The sequence below is a fragment of the Cavia porcellus genome, unplaced genomic scaffold, assembly GCF_034190915.1.
Source record: "Cavia porcellus strain 051 isolate PalLab524CR breed Dunkin Hartley unplaced genomic scaffold, mCavPor4.1 scaffold_28, whole genome shotgun sequence".
In the NCBI taxonomy this organism is placed as follows: Eukaryota; Metazoa; Chordata; class Mammalia; order Rodentia; family Caviidae; genus Cavia; species Cavia porcellus.
Window position 1 is genome coordinate 14,823,833 of NW_026947511.1, and position 20,756 is coordinate 14,844,588.

At 31.4% G+C, this 20,756-nt stretch overlaps 1 protein-coding gene across 3 annotated transcripts in view; it reads right to left on the minus strand.

Moving 5' to 3' along the window:
* The window catches only part of Pcdh15 (protocadherin related 15), a 1,472,709-nt gene that overhangs the window by 434,043 nt on the left and 1,017,910 nt on the right, over positions 1–20,756 (minus strand). For all 3 annotated transcript variants that reach the window (XM_063239515.1, XM_063239513.1, XM_063239514.1), the window contains 2 exons: positions 17,426–17,586; positions 7,532–7,687 (listed from right to left, as the gene is read on the minus strand). In XM_063239515.1, coding sequence (XP_063095585.1) covers positions 7,532–7,687; positions 17,426–17,586 — 317 coding nt within the window. The remainder of the gene's footprint in view (positions 1–7,531; positions 7,688–17,425; positions 17,587–20,756) is intronic.

Genomic DNA, 20,756 nt, shown 5'->3' on the forward strand with positions numbered 1-20,756 from the left:
GCCTATTGGTCTATAGTTTTGCTTTTTTTTTCCTTTTTTCTTTTCCTTCAATTATTCTTTTTTCTTTTATTTTTTAGATGATCTTGTCAGGTATTATGCCTCAGATGAATTTGGATTGGCTCCTTTACTTTTAGTGTTTTGAAAGATTTTCAGAGGAACTGATATTATTAGTTCTCCTTTATTTATTAAAGTTTAACCCTTAAGTCATCTGCTGAAATTTTCTCAGTTGAAAGTGTTTATTATTAATTCAGTCACTTAAAAGTATTCATTTTTATTGGTCTATTCTGATTGTATGTCATCATGCTTCAATTTTGTCATGTGTATACAAAAATTCACACATTCCTTCTAAGTTTTCCAGTTTCTTAGTCTTTATTTTTTCCATAGTAGTCCTTCACAAGCCTCTGTATATCTGTAGTATTAGCTAAAACATCTCCTTTTTCATCTCTGAGTTTAACGAGCTTGATCTCTTTTATTTGTTCTTGATTAATGTAGATACTAGTTTGTCAGTTTTACTTTTTAATAATCTACATTTTATTGATCCTTTGCATGCATGGAAGGATGAGGCATGATGAAAGCATATAATGAAAGTTTGTATTTAAAATTTTATACAGTAAAAGATACATTTCCAATAGTCCCATGAAAAATATTTTCCTTGCTTGAAACACACTTATCCTATCAGTCTCTCCAGTTTCTAAGCAGTTCTGGAAGTCCTCTTTGATCTTAAACAAAGATCTCAGACCTGTTTCTGAACGTGGGAAGAAGGGTGAGATAAGTCCAAGTGAAGGGGAGTATTTGTAGGAGGGCTAATTCGAATGTCTTTTACTGTAATAAAAATTTTAATTAAAAGTAATCACCATGCTTCTCAATCATACTTCGTATGTACATATGAATTGGTCTCTTTTTGGGGAGAAGAATTTTTTCTGTACCAACCACAAGTGCAGTATTTTTTGTCTATGAAAATGGATTTTTCTGCATCTCACTCAGTTCTAACAATTGCTACTGGATTATGACATTGTGCTATAGGTACAAGTAACTTTATACTGCTATAATTGTTTGGAAATCAGAATCTTCTGGAAAGTTTATTTTATTTCCCAACAATACTTTTTTAGCTTGAAGTCAATATTCCCTAATAACAGTGAACTATAACTTTTGGATTGTTATTATTTATATGATATATCTTCTTCTATCCATTTGTATTTGAATTTTCTTTGTGTTTGCATTTAATTTTTCTTGTCAATAACTTACATTTCTTTATTTTAAAATATCACCTGAGGACATTAGTATATCAATTTGAATATTTGTCTATTATTTTTGAAGTAACCTTTTAAAAATGTCGGCTAAAATCTGCTGACATTAAATGTGTACATTTTGTCCTTTTTTAAAAAAAAATTTCTTCGCCTTATATATGCTTTCTAGTATATACAGATTTTAAAAACATTTACCAGACATACATTGTTTACAATTATAGTGTTTTTGTACTTCAGTTATACGTTTACATAGGCACATGTGAAATATATTCATCAAAATAAAGCATCATTAAAGCTTTAGGTGATTATTATTCATTTAAATTTACTCCCATATATTCACATTTTACCTTTCAATTTTTTATTGCTCTTTTCTACCCTCAACTAGGTATACTTATTTATGAAATGTTTTGTTTTCATTTTACACACCTGTTTCGTTTGCTCATTTTTAATGTACATTTTCATGTTTGATTAGTTATGATTATATTCAGAAGAATCATTCTACCAAATTACCTAGTATACCTCATCCAAGGAAGTATCTTTTAGAAATTAAAATCTTCAATTTTTTTTTAATATTTTGGAAGACTGAAAATGATGGTGATTACATTCCTCTATCCACACCCATTCCCAAAATAACCACATGGGATCCCTTTGGTACGCGAAGCAATAAAACCCCAAGACAATGTTATGTAAGCATACTAAAGTAAGACTCTCACCACTTTAAGGAGGATAGAATAATTTTTTGCACTTACATATCTTATTCTTCCAATTATACAAAGCAACACATATTTAAATAGGAAGATAATTTTTATTTTGAATTTAATTTTAAGCCTATTGTCTATAGATCTCACAAGCTAACAATTCATATGTGTTTTTTAATAAAAAATAGAATGGCTGTAAATTGTATGACAATACTTTGTGAGGCAGTAGGTTCTGATGGAAATTTATTTTCACGTACATTGTTTTAGAGTTATTCTCATTACCAAAGTGACTTTTAGGTTATCATACTAAAATAAGGTATTTGCTGTTATAAGGTTGATTGGACAGCAAGCTCTGCTTTTTAATAGCATGTCCACAGGATAAGCTATTTCACTTTGAACAAGTTATCTAAGTTTTCAGAACTATTTTTTGGTAGCATACAAGAAACCATACCAAGCATTGGAGTTATTATTTTCAAGGTAAAAAGATCATATTTGTGTGACTAAATCAAGCTAGAGTTTCACTAACTGTAAAATATCTATTATTACCATATTATTAAATACATTTCTCCTTCAGCAGCTGCAGTAAAATGAATAAAAATGTGACAGTTCAACAAGAACATCCTAGGAGGGAAGGGATCTCTAAAAACACCCATTTCAGTTTCCAGAACTAAGAAACAAATGTAGCTATTTTGATCTGTTATCACTGGCTGCTGCAAACTTAGATATAGATTTTTTTTCCTGTCATCACAATAGAGCTGACTTTGAATTTGAAGTATACTAAAACGAAAATTGAAAGCTGTCTCGCAAGTGATGATAAACAAAATATTTTCTACCTTCCCAGCTGTGGCTGACTGACACTAGTCGCCAATTAACGCTCACTGAGGCAGCTCTTCTTTCTGGGTTTCTTAAACTCTCCCAGTATTAAGAGGAGAGGTGTTTCATTTCATCTCTTAAATCTGCCCTAAATTCGAGGAGTTGCAAATGAATATAAAGATCAGATAGTTGAAACAGCTGGTGTCAACTTCAAACTGTGATCCACAGATATGTGTAGGTGTACGGGATGAAGACAAAATTCCACACCAGATCTTCCTGTGTTGCTGTAAGCCTAGAGTTTACCAATTCTATCAACCACTTACTTGAAGGAATAGTAGAGGCAAGAAAACGACTTACATTTTTAGAACCTTATAGTTTGCTAAGACCAATTCATTGTACCGAATGTTTTAAAGTGATTATTAAAAGAAATAATGCTAACTCATTTAACTACTTAGTATTGTTACATTCAGTTCCAAAATTTGGCCAGCATGCAACATCCTCAAGTCCCTTTTCCTTTGAGACTCTAACATGAGCCCTTCATGTCTCCTACTCTGGAGACTTTCTCTCTCCCTGTTACCATATTTTCAGTACATTTATTAATTTCACAGTCTGGCTTTGCCATCATATATTTACTAGGCTGGTACTTGGAATTTTAATTGTTTACTTGTTTGCTTCTTGTCAAGTATAAAGAAAATTTGAAGATGAGATGAATGTGTTCTTAATGGCCTCCCTGTCAGGCAACGTTTATCTTACAAAAATGGCTTAAGCATGATGAGCATTGTATTATGAAATTGTTTTCCAAACAAGCCAGTCTAATTACTTAATGATACAAAAGTCCAAAATTAATTGAGAACCTCTAGTTACCCAAAGGGACAAAAGGTCTTACTATATAATGTCTTGTTCACAAATAGGAATTATAAAACTTGTTATAATCCTTCCTTGACATTTAGATAAAATAATTAAAAATGTTTTGATTAATTCTTGACACACTAATAGAAGAGTATGTTTACAAAGATTGTAGGGGGCTAGAATTTAATGTGTTATGAAAGAGGTGATTGAGCTTATAATATGATTCAATATCATGAATATAAACTATGGTATTAGTTTCTAAAATCAACTACATTAAAGTGATTATCTTAGACAACTAGGATACTTACAAATAAGTTGTGAAGACGTAATTGAAAGAAAAATTTGAATCATTCTTGGTTTTGGGAATAATTTACAATGTAAAGGTCAATTTATGCTACTGTTTCAAATTTCAATTTTAGTGAAGAAAATTTAACTAATTAGGACTTTTAAATTATGGACGAATTGTTTGGTAAACATATGAGGATGAGGTTATACATGTCTTTTTTAAATTTTAATGAAATGTGAAATATTCTGATACCAAAAATCTATTCAGTGCTGAATGATTTTTTATTGAGAACTTTCTAATTTTATGTATAGTAAGTATGTCTTGTACTAAGTAAGAAAGCAGTATGCAAATACATTGCAATCTTGTCAGAGCATAGCATTTTCAATAATTTTGTTGTAGGGACGATGCTATGTACAATTATATCTATGTATTATACACACAAATTTAATACAAACTCATGTTAGTGAAGCTTAGAATTAAGGCTATGAAAGAACAACTCAAGTAAACAAAGAATGAGAAAAACAGTTGACTTCTATTGTTTTTCTTATGATAGTGTTTTCAGAATTAAATGTACTTTGCATCTTTTTAAAAATTGCAAATGTAAGACAGTATGAGAAATGTGTGGAGAAGGAATGTCCTAAGTTAACCTAACCTACTATAACTCCGGGTACTTTCAGCTCTGCAGGCCACCTGAGAGCTCTGCAGGGAGCCTTGCTAAAGCTCAGTGTAAAGGGAGTGAAAGCAGGACCCAGGTCCCTGTGGGATACTGCTGGACAGCACAGATGCTTTGCTAAGATAAGTGTCCGATAGCACGGCAAGCATGAGGGCCAGACATAGCCAAAGCCGGTCCCTGGGACAGGTAAACACTGCATTCTGGCTTGTGGGCATTACTCCTCCCATTTCCCCTCAGTGCTTTTTAGAGACTAGTACATAACCAGAGACACCAGGACAGAGGCTCAGTCCTAGAGACTGCGGCCCCTGACCCCATAACTTGGTCTCTCATTTTCTTTTCATCTGCTGCACCTCGTTTTGGGGACCCTTTTCCTCATGGAAACCAACAAAAATCAAAAGGGAAAATAGGATCAAATGAATACATTCCACATAACCACATGTTAGGTGTTAAGACTGTGGTGTGAGTGGGCTAGATCTGCCTCAGTCGGCTGCCAGGAGATTCACTAAGACTGTGTCTTGGTTCAGTCGCACATGGACAGCGCTGTAAAGGAAACTGAACCTCGCAAAATAATGTTCAAGATGCTCAACTTCACTACATGTTATTACTCTAAGAGACAGTTTTTTCCCATACTACAGGGATTTAGGTTCACAAAACATTGAAGATTATAAATATCAGTAGGTACTGAAAGATGATTCTTAGGCAACAGGTCATGAGCAAAACACTGAAAGAGAATGATGCTTGGAGACTTGCTAGGCGGGGAAGGTCTCCATAAACAGTGTGAGCAGACATCCCCACATGGAAAAATTTGTCAGACATGAGGAAGCTGATTTTAACAGATCGAGACATTAGCAAAACGAATTTCAAATTAAGGAATCATTAATAACTGGGCAGATTAAGGAGGATCTTCAATGTTTGCTAAAGGAGGTGACCTTTATTTGCCTTCTTAATATGAGAAATTACCCAATCTATGAATAGTATAGTAACACAATTAAAATCGTTTTGGGAAAGTTATTTTTGACAGAGCACTGGAAAGACTGAAGAAGGAAATGAAAACAATCAAATCACAGAGGACGTTTCAAGTTAAGTTAAACATTGTAAGTTGCTATGAGATATACAGAGCACAGACAATTGCATGTGGTTTAAGAAAAGGTTTCCCAGTTAGAACTGCTGTGTAACTCACCTACACTTTACACTCTTACGAAGCTGAGCCAAACAAACCAAAACCTAATTCAAAGGTCACAATTCAGACAGTAAAAGAAGTCTATTTTTATACACTGAAAATCAAATACACAACCGTTAATTATTTTTCACTACAATAGAGAACTTTTTCCATTGTCATGCCCACTGATTGTTTGGTCACACTATTAAAACAGCAATTACAGTCTTACCTTTTTAAAGTAATATAAACCAAGAAATCCCAGAGTATATAACACATAATTTCTCCAAATGTATATGAATAGAAGAATGTTACACAATGTAAAATACATTTTAATTAATTCCAAAAAAGAATGTAAAGGCCTACTGCTATGTTTAATAAACAAATTACATTGATTTTCTCATATAAATGGTATGCAACTTAAAGATTATAAAAATCGAGCCAAAAGTGATCTGTTGAAATATGAACTGTTATATTAATAAATTTACTTTCTGTGCATGCAAGTATATACAATAAATAACTGTAAGTACTCTAGAAATATTTTCTAACTTATTGGACTAACAAAAATAATTATAATAATCAGTATTTTAAAAAAAGAAAAAGGACTTAGGATTTTAACTAAAATGGAAAAGAAATCAAACACTTTCTTTTATTATAATAAAGAAACAAGATTATTCAAGAATGTTCCAAGTATGACTAGAAGTTATTTAAATGATTCAGTTGTGACTTATAGTTAAATATTTTGTATATTTAAGAAATTGATTTGTATCTTAAAAGTATTGTTCAAATTTAGGAATGAAATTTAGGAATGAAAACTAGTGTTAATTTCCTATTTCTTTTTGAAATTTTGTATCCTTTTTAACCTTTGTCACTAAAAAAAATTTAAAAAATGAATAAAACTAACTGTAACAGTTATTTGGTGGATTTTTAAAGCTTACTGGAGGGATTTTTTTAGAAAACTCATTTAAATAGAATTTCAAAAAAAAAAATAAAGAAAATGTTAAACATTAAGTAACATAACTGCACAGAAAAAACCTGACAGTTATTTTGTGTATTTTAGTACAATCTTTTATATGCTTTATTTGGACAGGTATTAATGTGTTACAAAATAGGAATCTTATGTCTCTCAAACTTTAAAAAAAAAATAAACAAATCAACTTAATTCTAATAAACCTGAGATATTTTTCCAATACTTAACTAGTGTTATTATCTAAGAGATTCAAAGACATTGGCTTAAAATGAGAGTAGATAACTCCTACTTTGATGCAATAAAATCATTCTTACATAAACAAAGGTAAAAATTTAATGAGTTGAAGTTTCCTATAGCAAATTCAATTCACAGAATTATATCAGAAGTCACAAGAACATATTTCACCCATGTTAGTCTCTAACTTATCTCCTTAATTCCGTAATTACAAAGGAACCATTTATGAAAATTTCTAGTGAACAGTTATTGATAGGTTTTTCCTCATGTAGAAACACCCTTTGGCACTGGTTAGCACCCCTTTGCATTCTTTTCGCAAAACCCACAAGTCTAACCTCCAGCTTTTGCGCATGGGGCAAAGGCTCCTTCTATCAGCTTTCAATTTGTCATCCAGCCTGCCCTTTAGCTCCGCCCCGTGAAATTCCAAATAAAAAGCACCAATTTTTCCTGAGTCTTCTGAAAGGTGCCTGCCTCTCTTCAGCAGCCTTCAAGTGCCCTCAATAAAGACCTGTTTTCCTTCCCCCTGTTACCTCTCTGTTCTCTCACCTTAGGGAAACCAAACAGTATCAACCAAGAGAAACATAAAAGAGTAGATGGAAACTGACCTCGTTCACGGTAGCATAGTAGCTTTCGTGTTTGAAAGTCGGTGAATTGTCATTTCTGTCTCTCACCACAATTCTCACTTCGTGGTAGATAACTGTGCCCACTTTTTTGTTGATACACTGGACTTGCACAACAATGGAGTGTATATTCATTGGTGGCTGCAACAGAAGTTAGACATTTAAAACAAAACTAATTTAAATCAGTCCTACCATCACTGTCAATGCTGTCAACCAACAAGACTTCTGATTGCTCATTTTTACATTGTAATACTCTATTAAAAAACTGGTATTGTGTGTGCTGTTTTATAAGAAAAGAATGGGCAATCATAATTATTGCATGTTGAACTTTGTATAGAAGTAACGCTCTTTTAGGGGATTACTAATAAGTCAAAAAACATAACAAAGAGACTTGATGTGATAAAAAATTTTATGCTAAAGAAACTATGATACAGACTTCCACTTTCATTAGAAAAACAATTTAGTAATTAGTAAATTCCTGAAGACAGTCAATATAACAAGTTCATTTACAAACTTGTTAGTATGTTATATTGTCATTATTGATACAAACTGACATGTAATCAAAAGAAAATCTATTCATAATCCAACCAAAAATGTTTACTCCATACATTCACTTTGTTCATGTTTTTCTCTTTCCAAGTATATACTCATTAAACATTATGCACTCAGAGACATACAAAATATATATGCACATATAAATATTATGCTTGGAAATAGATATTCCAAGTAGCAGTTTGGTGTATATGGCTATGAACCTATGTTTTATGGTTTATCAATGATCTTTTATAAGGTTATAGTTTAATTTTCATAAGTAATAATTGAAAGTAAGATGTTTTAGGCTATCAATTTTTGTCATTCAACACATTAAATATAAATGTACGTTCCTTTGTCTAATTAGCTTTAGGATACTTTTTTGAAGAAAAAGTTCTCATTAAGGTGATACATATTTATACAGCCCCTCTGTGCTAAGCTTATAAGGATGATGTACACCCTTACATATGTTTAATGTAGTCAGAGTAAAATACCATTAAATACTTTTCAGTGATTTTTAGATCTTTTTCAGTCTTTTAAAATGTTCTCTCTAAATATGTTGCTTTACCAGAACAATCCAGCTGGATCATTTAATCTTAAATATTATGCTTCCATATGTACACATGAATCAAAGCATTACATTTAAATATATAAATAAATGTGTCAATTAACAATTTTTTAAGAACCTTAATTCCTACAAGATGAAAAAATAGTCTTGTAAAATATGATTTAATAATTTTAAATTGCAAAATTGCAAAATAAATTATAAAACGTTTGACTTACACCAGTGCAAAATATAATTATCACTACTGCTTTAATTTAAATGAATTAATTTAAATTATTGACTGCAACATTTGTAAATAAAAAAAATTGCTTGAGAAAACATATCTCAACTGAAGCAAAATATTGTTAATCTCAGAAATTTCTGTGGCTAACACAGAAAAAAAAAACAGTTGAATTGATTTGCACCTGTATAAATAATTGTAACTAGAAAGAATAAATGGAGATACTATAAACACATAGGAATATCTATAGTGAGATGGCACTTAGTTCTGTGCTCTGATATCTACCATTTCACTTTTAATCTTGATATAAATAAACACATTAAAGTCATTTGTATAGAATCTATTAATGTAACAAAGTCCAGAAAAATTATAAGACACACAATGATAAAAGTATTAGAGGTAAATGTCAAATTTATATAATAATATATGTTAATTCTCCAATTTTTAATGGAAAAAACTCACTCAAATCTGACAAAGGGCTACAAATGTCAATTTGAACATATACTAAATTTTTGATAATTAAAGCTGATTTGATGTGCTTATAGATTAAATTTCCTGCTGTGATACTAGTGCACAATGTACATTCATTATTAACATAAGACAGAAAAAGTGGGTTGTCATACTATCATCCTACAAGTGAAGAGAAAGAACAATTTAAACACTTGAAGAGTGCATGACAAAATTTAACATGCTCAAACCAGAGGAGACAAGATTTGTCATATATCTAAAAGATTTCATGAAAAAAAATACTGTCTCACTCATTACAGTCCCACAAAGAAGAAATAAGTCCAATAAATAAAATGCATCACACAACATATTCCTCTGTGTAAGCTTTATCTCTTGATACAGAATTAAAAAAGACTAACCTACTAAGCAAGCTGAATTACTAAATATATGCAAACCTAAGGATAAAATACCATTTAAAGAGAGGAGGAATTTAGAAGTTTTCTGGAAAGAATTTCAACTAAATGACCTCTGTTAGCTGCCAATTTTAAACCATTTGCATTAAGAGACCTTTTAAACAGGATCTGTGTTTTAACTACAAAGTAAAAACAGAATAAATGCATGTACTGGTAGCACTTCGTACATCTCTTAGAAGACATTCAGGTGAATTATATTGTAAAGTTATTTATCTTCTAAATATTTCAAGAGAGACCTATAAAATCCTTTCATCTGAACTTCTAATTCAACATTGAGTGGTAGCACTGTGACAGAAAGGTCACAGTCTTTTCAAGTACAGGATCAAATGTAGCGTGCTCCAAGGCCCCACTTAGCCCTGCTAAGCACCCATAAATTAGACATAACCAGGTCACCTGGAACTGTCATTACTTTCAACTTCAGCTACCAGTGCAGCTCTTAGGAGCATGGGTATCACTTAGCAAGCCATAAATTTCAGCCACAATGGACTCTGCTGAAGTCAAGAAGTCCCCGTGGCTAATATGTAAGGCATAGTGTAATTTTGCAGTGGAATATATTAGCTCCTGCTGTTTAAGATGGGCATAAATACATCAAGTACAGTTCTCCTAGGTTGATTAGTAAGAGCTTAGAGAATCCAAGATGTTTAAAAATTTGTTAGCACAATTTTCTTTTATCTTTAATTGAAATTACATTCCAATGTTACTATTAAGAAAGAGCTTTACATAAAGAATCACATGTAAAATACCCCTTGCTAGTAGACAAATCTTAACTTATATTGCTAGATAAAGGTGATTTCAAGGGTTATTTCTGAAAGAATACCAAAGAGAATGTGGGGGGAAAAAAACTAAAATGCATTTACAAGACAGAAATGAATTTGGTTTAGTGACAAATCAGTCTTGGTAATTTTACTTTTTGATTATCCTTAATTGCTTATTTATGAAGAAAAAAAGTGTACAACACATTTTGGCACAATTGTTTAAACCAAGGACGAGTCATCTATACCTAGAATGCAAATTGCACTTCTAATTTCAAAACATGAATACCTAACATAACACTAGCTCTACACAGCACTCATCTCCTTTTTAAAGGGAACTGAGATTTTTCTAGAAATTACATTAGTTGGAATACTTAAGGTTTTGTGGGGCTCGTTATCTATATTGTAATAATTTTTGAGCTAAGCTAAATTATTGCTGTTAAATTTAACCCTCACATGAGTGAATTATTTTGGTGTCTTTTTTCTGCCTCTGTGGACATTTTACAAAATGACGAATCTTCAGAATTCCACAAATAAAGTTGAAGAAACTGGAAAAAGACACAGTGCCTTTAGAAATTATTTTTAAATAACAAATAAATTTAAAGGAAATGGAATCAAAGATGTGCATGTTCTTTACAAATGAAAATTTCAGATGAATAATAGTATATATATATATAGAAGCCACTAAAAGAGGAGAATATCAAATTGAAGATATATTTATGTATATGAATAATATTTAAATACATTTGTAGATTTTTTTCACCATGAATAATTAAGGATGTTCAGATTATTTAATAGTAGACACTTTGTTTTAGAGAAAATTTTACATGCATTTTGATTGTTATCAGTTCTGGGGCACAAAGTATATGTCCTGTAAAAGATATGAAATGAGCATAAACAATTAAACAATGAATGTTTAAAGTATATTTTGAGGTTACAAAATATTAAGCAAGAAATGCATGTTACATTGGAAAGAACTTTACATAAAAAATGACATGTAACATCCTCTTTGCCAGTAGAAAAATTTGAACTTATATTAATGGTTAAAGGTGATTTCAAAAGTTATTTTTGAAAGAATACCAAAGAAAATGTGAGGGAAAAAAAACCCTGAATTGCATTTAGGAGACAGAAATAAATTTGATTTTCCTAGATAACAATCTACATATTTCTAAAATATAAATTATATAAATAAAGTACAAATTGAATAAAGAACTACAATAATGATGGAATAAATACAATAGTTTTTAATGAAAAAAAAAAAAACTTACTACTACCAAGATCAAAACTCATTTGAAGCACTACATCTAGAAAAAAGTAAATAAAGATGCTCAAACAATTAAGAGATTATTTCACAGTCCATGTAAGAACGATGAAAGTTTGTAGTAATATTGTACCACCAGATGGACATGCAGGAAACCATATGGATATATGGCGATTAAATTTAAGCATTTAAATGGATCATGATGTGATCAATGCATTCACAGTTACCGTGAAAGAAGAGAAATTAAAAATTTGGCACTACCGTGAATACCACTTATCTCCGTTCAAGCTCTTCTAAAATTGTGCCCAGAGTTTTGTGATAAGTATATCAGGACTGTAGCACAATGATATTTTTCATAATACTTTAATAATTGATTAAAGAATATTGGTCACTTGAGATAACAATTTGGCATTCATACATGATATTCTTTTGTTACAAAGACTTTTAATTTTTCTCAAAAACCATCCTATTATGGTCATTTTAAAACTTTGTCTCTGGATTTTGAAAAGATTAACTACTGGTCAATTTGTTAGTCCTACCTGAACTGAATCTGTTTGGTGATGAATGTGGAAGGCCCACCTGAGCACTGCTGATCAATACAAGGAGAAGGGAAGATGGTGTGCTGTTGATTGTCTCGGAGAAGCTTGTCACCCTTGTTTTCCTGATAAGAACCCATCTGTTTCATCCTCGAAGGAGCTCAGATCCTGTCTGTCACTGAGGATAGCTGTAGTTCTTTTAGGGGGAGTTCTGGTTTTTACTTTGAGTATCATTTCCTGGCTCCAGGACAGATTCCTCAGTGTGCTGGTGTACATCATTCATTCTGCTGACACAGACTTCCTGGCTCCCTCCTCTGGCCTTTGTGCCTTCCTAAGGCTGATCCTTGATAGAGACTTGAATGAGACATATTAATGCGCTCTAGCTCTCAAGCTGGATTCATGGAAGACATTTCCATATGTTCTATGTCTTCAACTGGACTTCTGTAGGACATTGTTGTGGGATCCAGGCCCTCAGTTAGATTCTTTAGGTCTTTAGTGTGTTTACAGATCCCTCGCAATAATTTATATTGACTCTTTGGTTGAATATTATAAAATAATCCAATAAATTATGTACCCTGTATTGCCTTTTCCTTTGAAAACTCTGACAATAACACCTTAATAGTTTCTTCTTAATATAGTGCAATAATTTATGTAACTTTCCTAAACAGAATGACACAAGAACAAAAAAATGGTGACCATCAGGGAAAGATTTATAGATGAAGTTTGAAAATAACCATTCAATTCATTCTCTAATGATCTCATATAAAAGTTTTCTAATTAAGTAAAAGTGTTTGGGACTAGGTATTTTTATTTTTGATTTTTATCTTGAGTTTTTTTAAAAAACATTATTTTTATTAGATTTCTTTAAAAAACTGTAAAACATAGATTTCTTTACATTATAATTGCTCTTAGTTCTATGCATCAAGGGCTACTGATGGAATCACTGAACAAAATGTAGAAAGTATGATTTGGAACACTTTCCTTGAAAAATAAAGTTTTTGCTAGTTGCTGCCAGAAGGATGGGTATAACTGTATACAGATCTACTAGTGACCTCATGATTTTTGTGCTATAATTAATTCAAGGCAATAAATATTATATTAGTCTTTATCTTCCAAAGAAAACACACACAGGCACTATAGTGAGTTTTTTAATAGGAGATTCACATTAGCAAACTAAACCTTGGTCCCCTATCTCTTCACAAACAGAAAAGTAAACTCAAAATTGAAAGATCTAAAGCTAAGATTAAAACAAACTGCATTAAGAAAGCATAGGGAAACATTTCAATACCTGAAGTCATAAATACAGAAAACATTTTTGAGTAAATTCCCACAAGCAAAGATAGTAAAGCAAAAATAGAGAAACAGAATTATATCAAACTAAGGAGCTCAGTGTTTAAAGGTACAATAAACACAGTAAAGAAACAATTTATAGAAGAGGAAGAACTTTTTGAAAAACATTCTTCTGAAAAAGGATTAATATCCAGAATATATGACACTTAAAAAACTTCCAACAATCTAATTAAAAATAGGAAAAGAATATAAATTGATACTTAGAAGGAAAAATTTAAATAGACAACAATACATGAAAAAATGCTGAATTGTATTAGGTGCCGGGGAACTGCAGGTTAAAAACCACGGTAAGATGATATCTAACCCTAATTTAAATAGCTTCGGTTAAAAGGATAAAGTACAACAAATATTGGGAAGGATGTGGAGAAAAGGGAACTGTCATAGAGTGTTGGCAGGGATGTAATTAGTACACTCTTTATGGAGAGCAAAAAGTGGAGCTACTTTGGCTTAAAGCCAAAGTAAATGATGTCAGCATATCAAAAAAGAAACCAGCATATCCATGTTTATTGATGCATTGTTCATAGTGGCTGAGCTATAGAGCAACCTAGGGGTTTATCACTGGATCAGTGAATGAAGAAAACATGGAACGTATATACAATGGATCACTGTTTAACCATTAAAAAAGAACGTCATTTGCAATAAGGTGGATGAACTGACGGGCATTATTGTAAGTCAGACACAGAAAAAATAATGCTGAATTTTATTTATCCCCATTGGATAGTAAAAAAAAGTCAATCTATGTATATAGAGGATCTGAAAGGTGAAAGCAAGTTCAGATAATTGAAGAGTGGATAGCAGGTAGTTCAATATAATCAGATAAAATTAATAAATGCTAGTGTTGTATAGAAGAAAGGAACCGTATTCAACAATATTCTATCATATTTCAGAATAACTGGAAAAAATACTTGAAATCTCTAAGTACAAAGTGACAATAAGGAGATAGGCAATTGGAATAAATAGTAAATTTGTATACTTAAATAACTTGTAAAAAATAAAAAGGTAATAATATAAAGATCAAATTTATAGGAAACTGGCATGGAGAAACCATCAAAAAGTTCTCAACACATTAACAAAAGAAAAGAATGAGATAGCAGAATCATAACTGTACAAAAGAATTTGATTTTCATGGAGAAAGGCAGAAAATATGCATGAGAAAAAATAGAGCCTACCATCCACGAGGTACAAGTTTAATAGTTTTCTTCTGTCTCTTGCAGTGTTATAATTTGCTTCCAAACAAATGATAATGCAATTCTTTGCGTTGATATTTTAATATTCTCTGCCCCCAGTATGATTTTATGTAAGAGCCTATTTAAGTTTTCCCTATAAGTCAAAGAATTTTTATTAAACTCAGAATAGTCTTAGAAAAACATCACCAACAAAAATGCAGTGGAATCACTTTCATTAAAAAAACTTCAGAGTTCTAAAATAGCAATCAAATTAATTTTAACTTAGTAGTTATTATACATAGTTTAGCAATTTGTAAAAGAGTTATACCCTAATTACTTGCTCTCTTTTGCTGTTGAGAAAATCAATTATTTTAATTATTATTCACTCAATGCATAAAATGAACAATTCAAAAAATATAGTTGATAATCTATACAATTACACTGAATGTAAATATCTTATATATGTGTATTAAAAGAAGCCCTACAGATTTAGTAATTTTCACAATTCAGTTCTTCCACAACAATGTGATTTTATGAATGCTTAGCTCTTGAGGAGAAATACATTAAATTCATGTTTTAAATTTAAATTATAAATCTGTATAAAACTGTCACATTATAAATATATATTGCAATAGTAATGGAATGTACTATTTATAGTGTAATCTATGTGTAAAAATGGGCATTAAATTTCCCAACTGAATTACCTATTTTTGTAAGAAAAAGCTTTGTAGAAAAGAAGCATTAAGAACATCCAACTAAAAATTCTTATTCAAAATCAACGTAAATAATTTTAAAATAATAAATTGTGAAGTCAGAAGTTTTCCGTGTAGAATAAAATCATTCTATGTTTTAAAATCATACTATTTTATGATTTAAGTATGATTTTATTTCAGTATCCACATGCAATGTAGCAACTATGGGGGATTTCCCAAGTCTTGTTTTTGAACTCCAATATTGTTTTCCACTGTTCTTTTCTGTTTTATTATTTTGTCTTATTTCCTTTAAAATAAATTTTAAAAATTAAAAAATTACAGATATCACTTGGTTGTGGGTGTGGTTCACTCTAAAGCTCAGTCCTATCATGTGCATGGTGCTGTATACAAGCCTCAGTATAAAAAAAGAGGAAAACAGAAATAATCCCAGCTTTGTTCATTCATAGAACACAATGCAGACAATGAAAATGATATCAAAAACATGTATTCATTCACTTGGAAATGTGTGCCTCTCATATGAAACCAGGCTAAGAGCACAGCACAGTTTGATTCTGCTTTTAATCTCTAAATACTAAAGTTGCATATACAATAAATACATACACTAACAAACACATGTGCTTGCAATATGTGGCACAATAAATACTAAATGACATTAACCCTAGTTTTCAATTGCTGTAATATGTATGCTTTTTATTTTCTGGTACATCCTCCATTCACATATGATTTTACAATTAAATGAAATTATAATTTTAGTTGCAGTTAGATTTGGCATAAAAGCACAGATTTACCTCACTGGTTGTCTAGCAGCAGGGGTGACCTATGCGTCACACAAAATAGGTGGGCACTAGGTTAAGAAATTTCAAATAAATTTATACTTTCATGAACAAAGCTGAAAAATCACTGTAACAGCAGACAGAACATTTCATAGCAATCAAAAATTTAAAATCAGTAAAGAACACAGTGAACTACGTCAGAAATGAGAGGCAAGTGGAGGTTTATTGAGGACTGTAAATTTTGAACATGAAAGTTAAAGGCTCATCTATTCCATCCGTTGGTATTCCACCTGTTGGTAAGTGGATCATAAACCCTGACCAATAATGTGTGATATAAGTGATGCTTAGGTTTCATTCTGGGGGCTTGGGGTAGACACATTTAGTTTGACTCCCTGAGTTTTCCCATTAATTACTGCTTACCTCCCTGAACATTAATTAATGCTTATAATCACTCTACCCTCATTTTCTTTCTTCAGCCTCAAAAGAAAGAGATGCACAGAAGTGACAACCAGGTTTTGTTTTATAGATATAAATGAATCTGCTGTTTAACTTTTTCAGAAATGGCATAAGCAACCACTTTAATGATTCAGCAATTGTTAATCATGAAATATTTCTTTCACGGTAATTGAAAATGACTGGACTAGGACATTATCACCTTTTCCACCTTTTATAGGATGGACAGACACTGTGAGAGCCTTATCCTTCTGCAAAGGCCAAAAACCTGTGAGACCAGCTGACTGTGAATTCCCCACCAAACCTCTGTCCTCAGGTCCACAGTAGAGCGCACTCTCATACTTTGCCAGTGTTAAAGAGAAACAGCTGATGCTAATGCTTGTCCTACTTGCTCAAGATTACAGTCTTTTTATTTTGTGCATTCACTTATTTCAGAATACTGAAAGGGAAATGCAATGATTGGCTCAGATGCACCTTAGTGTCTTTACTTATTCTTTTTCCAAAGAGATAATTTGTTGCCAATAAAGCAGGAAATAAACTCAAAATATATCAAGAAATTTAACATCTAACAATAAACACATGCAAACATTTATACTGTAACTTTGTTATAACACACAATAAAGGTAAATATTCACTAACATCTCTATCCAGAACTCTGCCCGTACTGTTCAGGAAAAGCATTTGTTTAACAGGATCCAGCAGCACCCAGTAATCCACGTTGTCCTTTAAAGAGAGCTCTATGGTGGGATCCGGTCCTCCAGCAGTGCCTTTGATCAGCATGTTGTCCACCAGAATTGTACCTGCAAACAAAGAAAGCTATTTATAACCACATACTACTAAAATGTATTTTTGGCTCTTGAATTCCAATTGTCTTACATTAAATCATTATGCAAACAGAAAATATTCAAGTATATATCAGAAAAATTTCCTTGACAGAAAAAATTATCAAAATACCATTATACTCTTCATAAATGATACTTTGGGAGATGAGAAAAGGGGCTGAATTCAGGCGCCTGGTAAGTTTCCTCATCTATTTCTTTCCCTTTAACAATATGAATCTCTTCCCCTCCCTGCCCATCACTTCTCCTGGGAGTTATCATTGAGTTTCCTGAACAAAAAGAAATACCTATAATATCAGAGTATGATACTTCAATTCTCTCGGTAAGACTTCTGATATGAAAAGAGTTTGCTCAAAAATGAGAGAGAAAGAAAAAAGGCAGAGATAGTAAAGAAGTAGCAGAATCTCCCATGGTGAGAACTGCATCTTTTTCCTTTATCTTAAAACAAATCCATAAAACATGTATCTTAATGTGAGAGACAAAACTAGTGTACAGACGCACAATAGAAGCTATTCTTTTTAAAGGCATGCCTGAGGTACTCAGCTAGATCTATACACCATTCCACTGTAACACCCTGATGCTTGCTTCCTCTGCAGTCTTTTGACCAGGCTTAACTCTGGACAATTCTTAAATATGATTTATAAAGAGAGTAGGGCTCTAATGTTTCTTATTCTATATGATTCTATGTATTTTACCAGTTGAATGCAAACAGCTCTGATGCAACAACAATCTCATATTTCTCTCACGTAACAAAGTCTCTTTAAGAAGCAATGATGTACTATGGCTTACAGCAATGATTCCAACTGATCTACTTTATTAAATTTAAAGTATATAAAATAGATATGACAATGCAGACAAATTGAGCTTCTAAAGACACTAGAAGATACCTAGAGAACTCCTTATATTAGGACACATTATTTTAATTCCAAAGAATAATCATAGAGCTTATTAATCTGTATTATCATATTCTCCAGAGAGACCAATACATTTTCGATTACAAGTGTTCACATAGCCGTTCTGCTTTCACTAAATTAAGTCCAGCTCAAGTACAGCTTTTGGTGTTTTGTTTTGCTTTGTTTTAATCTTCTTAAACAGCAAAGTCTTCATTTTTAGTTGTGGAAAAAAAACTTTACTAGACTGAATAAAAATATAAACTTACTGAAAAAATTATAAATCAATACAATTTCCTTATTATTTCAAATATCTCCTCTTACTTACCAATTGTATTAAAGGCAATTTGCATAAAAAGCTGCTCTTGGATTGTTTTTAGGACTAAAAGGGAGAGTTCATGTGATACGCTAATTGAAACTTCTGATACAGAAAAGCAATAAACAACTGTAAATTTTGATTATTGTTGGTGTTACTAGGTCTGTTCTGGGAAGAAAAGCATCTGAAGCTAAACCACATATTCACCTCTTGTTACAGATGTCTTTACAAACCCAGTTATTCTTCATGTTACAACTACCGTTATTATTTTTGCTCAACAGATAGGCAGAACAAGTTGTCAGTAATCTTTATGTGAATTCAGTCCAAGTAATGACTGTTAGAAGGTAAAAGACAGGGAGAAAGTGAACCTTTTGGACATAATGCACAGTGGCGCTGTGCCTTCCTCCTTCCTTCCTTCCTTCCTTCCTTCCTTCCTTCCTTCCTTCCTTCCCTCCTTTACTATATTGCCTCTGACAGGCAATCCATGTAATTGTGATCCCCAGAGAGGACCACCACTGATTTCATTTCCTAACTTGAGACAATTTCAGATTTATTCACCAAAATCCACCTTACATTTGATGGTTGGAAAAATTTATTCATCAAGTTTATACTAGATGCGATTTTTATATTGAATAATTGTCATTACATTAAATACATTGTATTAATGTCCAGCACAACACTTGGGTATAGGAGATACACATTATACAAATCATATGTAATATATATTTTCTATTACATGTAATATGCACATGTCTACCTATACATATTTTAGCATATAAATTTACAATACAAATTTCCTAATATATATTAATAAAAATTATACATATGTGATATAAACCATTATTGAATATTTAATGTTTTCCTGAAAAAGTTATGTTTCTTTAAATAGGCAGCATTAACACAAATGAATTACTGTGTAAAATTACCCTGAAAGTGACAATGGGGAGGGAAATCCATTGCCTTTCTAATTAAACAAATTCTGTGAAGCTGAAAAAAAGTATTTCTACAGGGAGAAACACTGATTGATTTATTGGATTTATTCCAAAATCTAAGAAAATTAATAAATATTTAACAAAAAAATTTGTGCATAGAACACACTACTTGATGCTATGAAATAGTTATTTAAAGATATGTAACCAACATGGATAATATTAAACTTCTCCAGGAAGATTTTTGCCAGTCTATATTACCTGGAAATAAATTTAGTGATTTAATCAGAAGCATCCATTGCTCTCTCTTTCATGTTAGCCTCTGATTTTTCATTAAATCAAAAACAAAAAAAATAAAAATATAAGGTTAATAGTGAAGTTAAGCACTGAGCACAGTAATTTTGTAGTTAATAAGTAAAATCTAGATTCAAAGACCATCTTGCAAAAGTAACTCTGCACACGTTCAGATTCTTTTTGAAAATTCATGAACTACTAGGTTTCTCTATTTTTTCACATTTCTTCGTCTATGAAGATGTAATCTATGCCTGGGTTCCTATTATAGCAAAATACTTGGAAAATTATTATGTGGCAAGAAAAATATCAAGTCTGTATCCAGGAATTTTATAAAGAAAAGATATTTTGTTTGGACAGTGATTTGAAAATTAGAAATATATTGACCACAGATAATTCCTGCTAAAGATAGAACACTACACATACAAACTCAAGTCATTAGCAGTTGAACAAAATATTGGTGGTATCAAAAACAAATTAGTTTGACATTTTTATGTAAAATTCAAATTTCTCTTAACTGAAAATCACAAATACAAAATGAGAGGTACCACTAAAATATTTTTTCACCTTTCTTAAAGACTAACTTATATTTTACTTTACTTCATGAAAAATCATAGATAATGTAGCAGCATTTTATCATATTACAAATATAAAACTTCATTATTGTGATTTTTATATTCTGTCTTAACTTTTTAAAGGAACTTA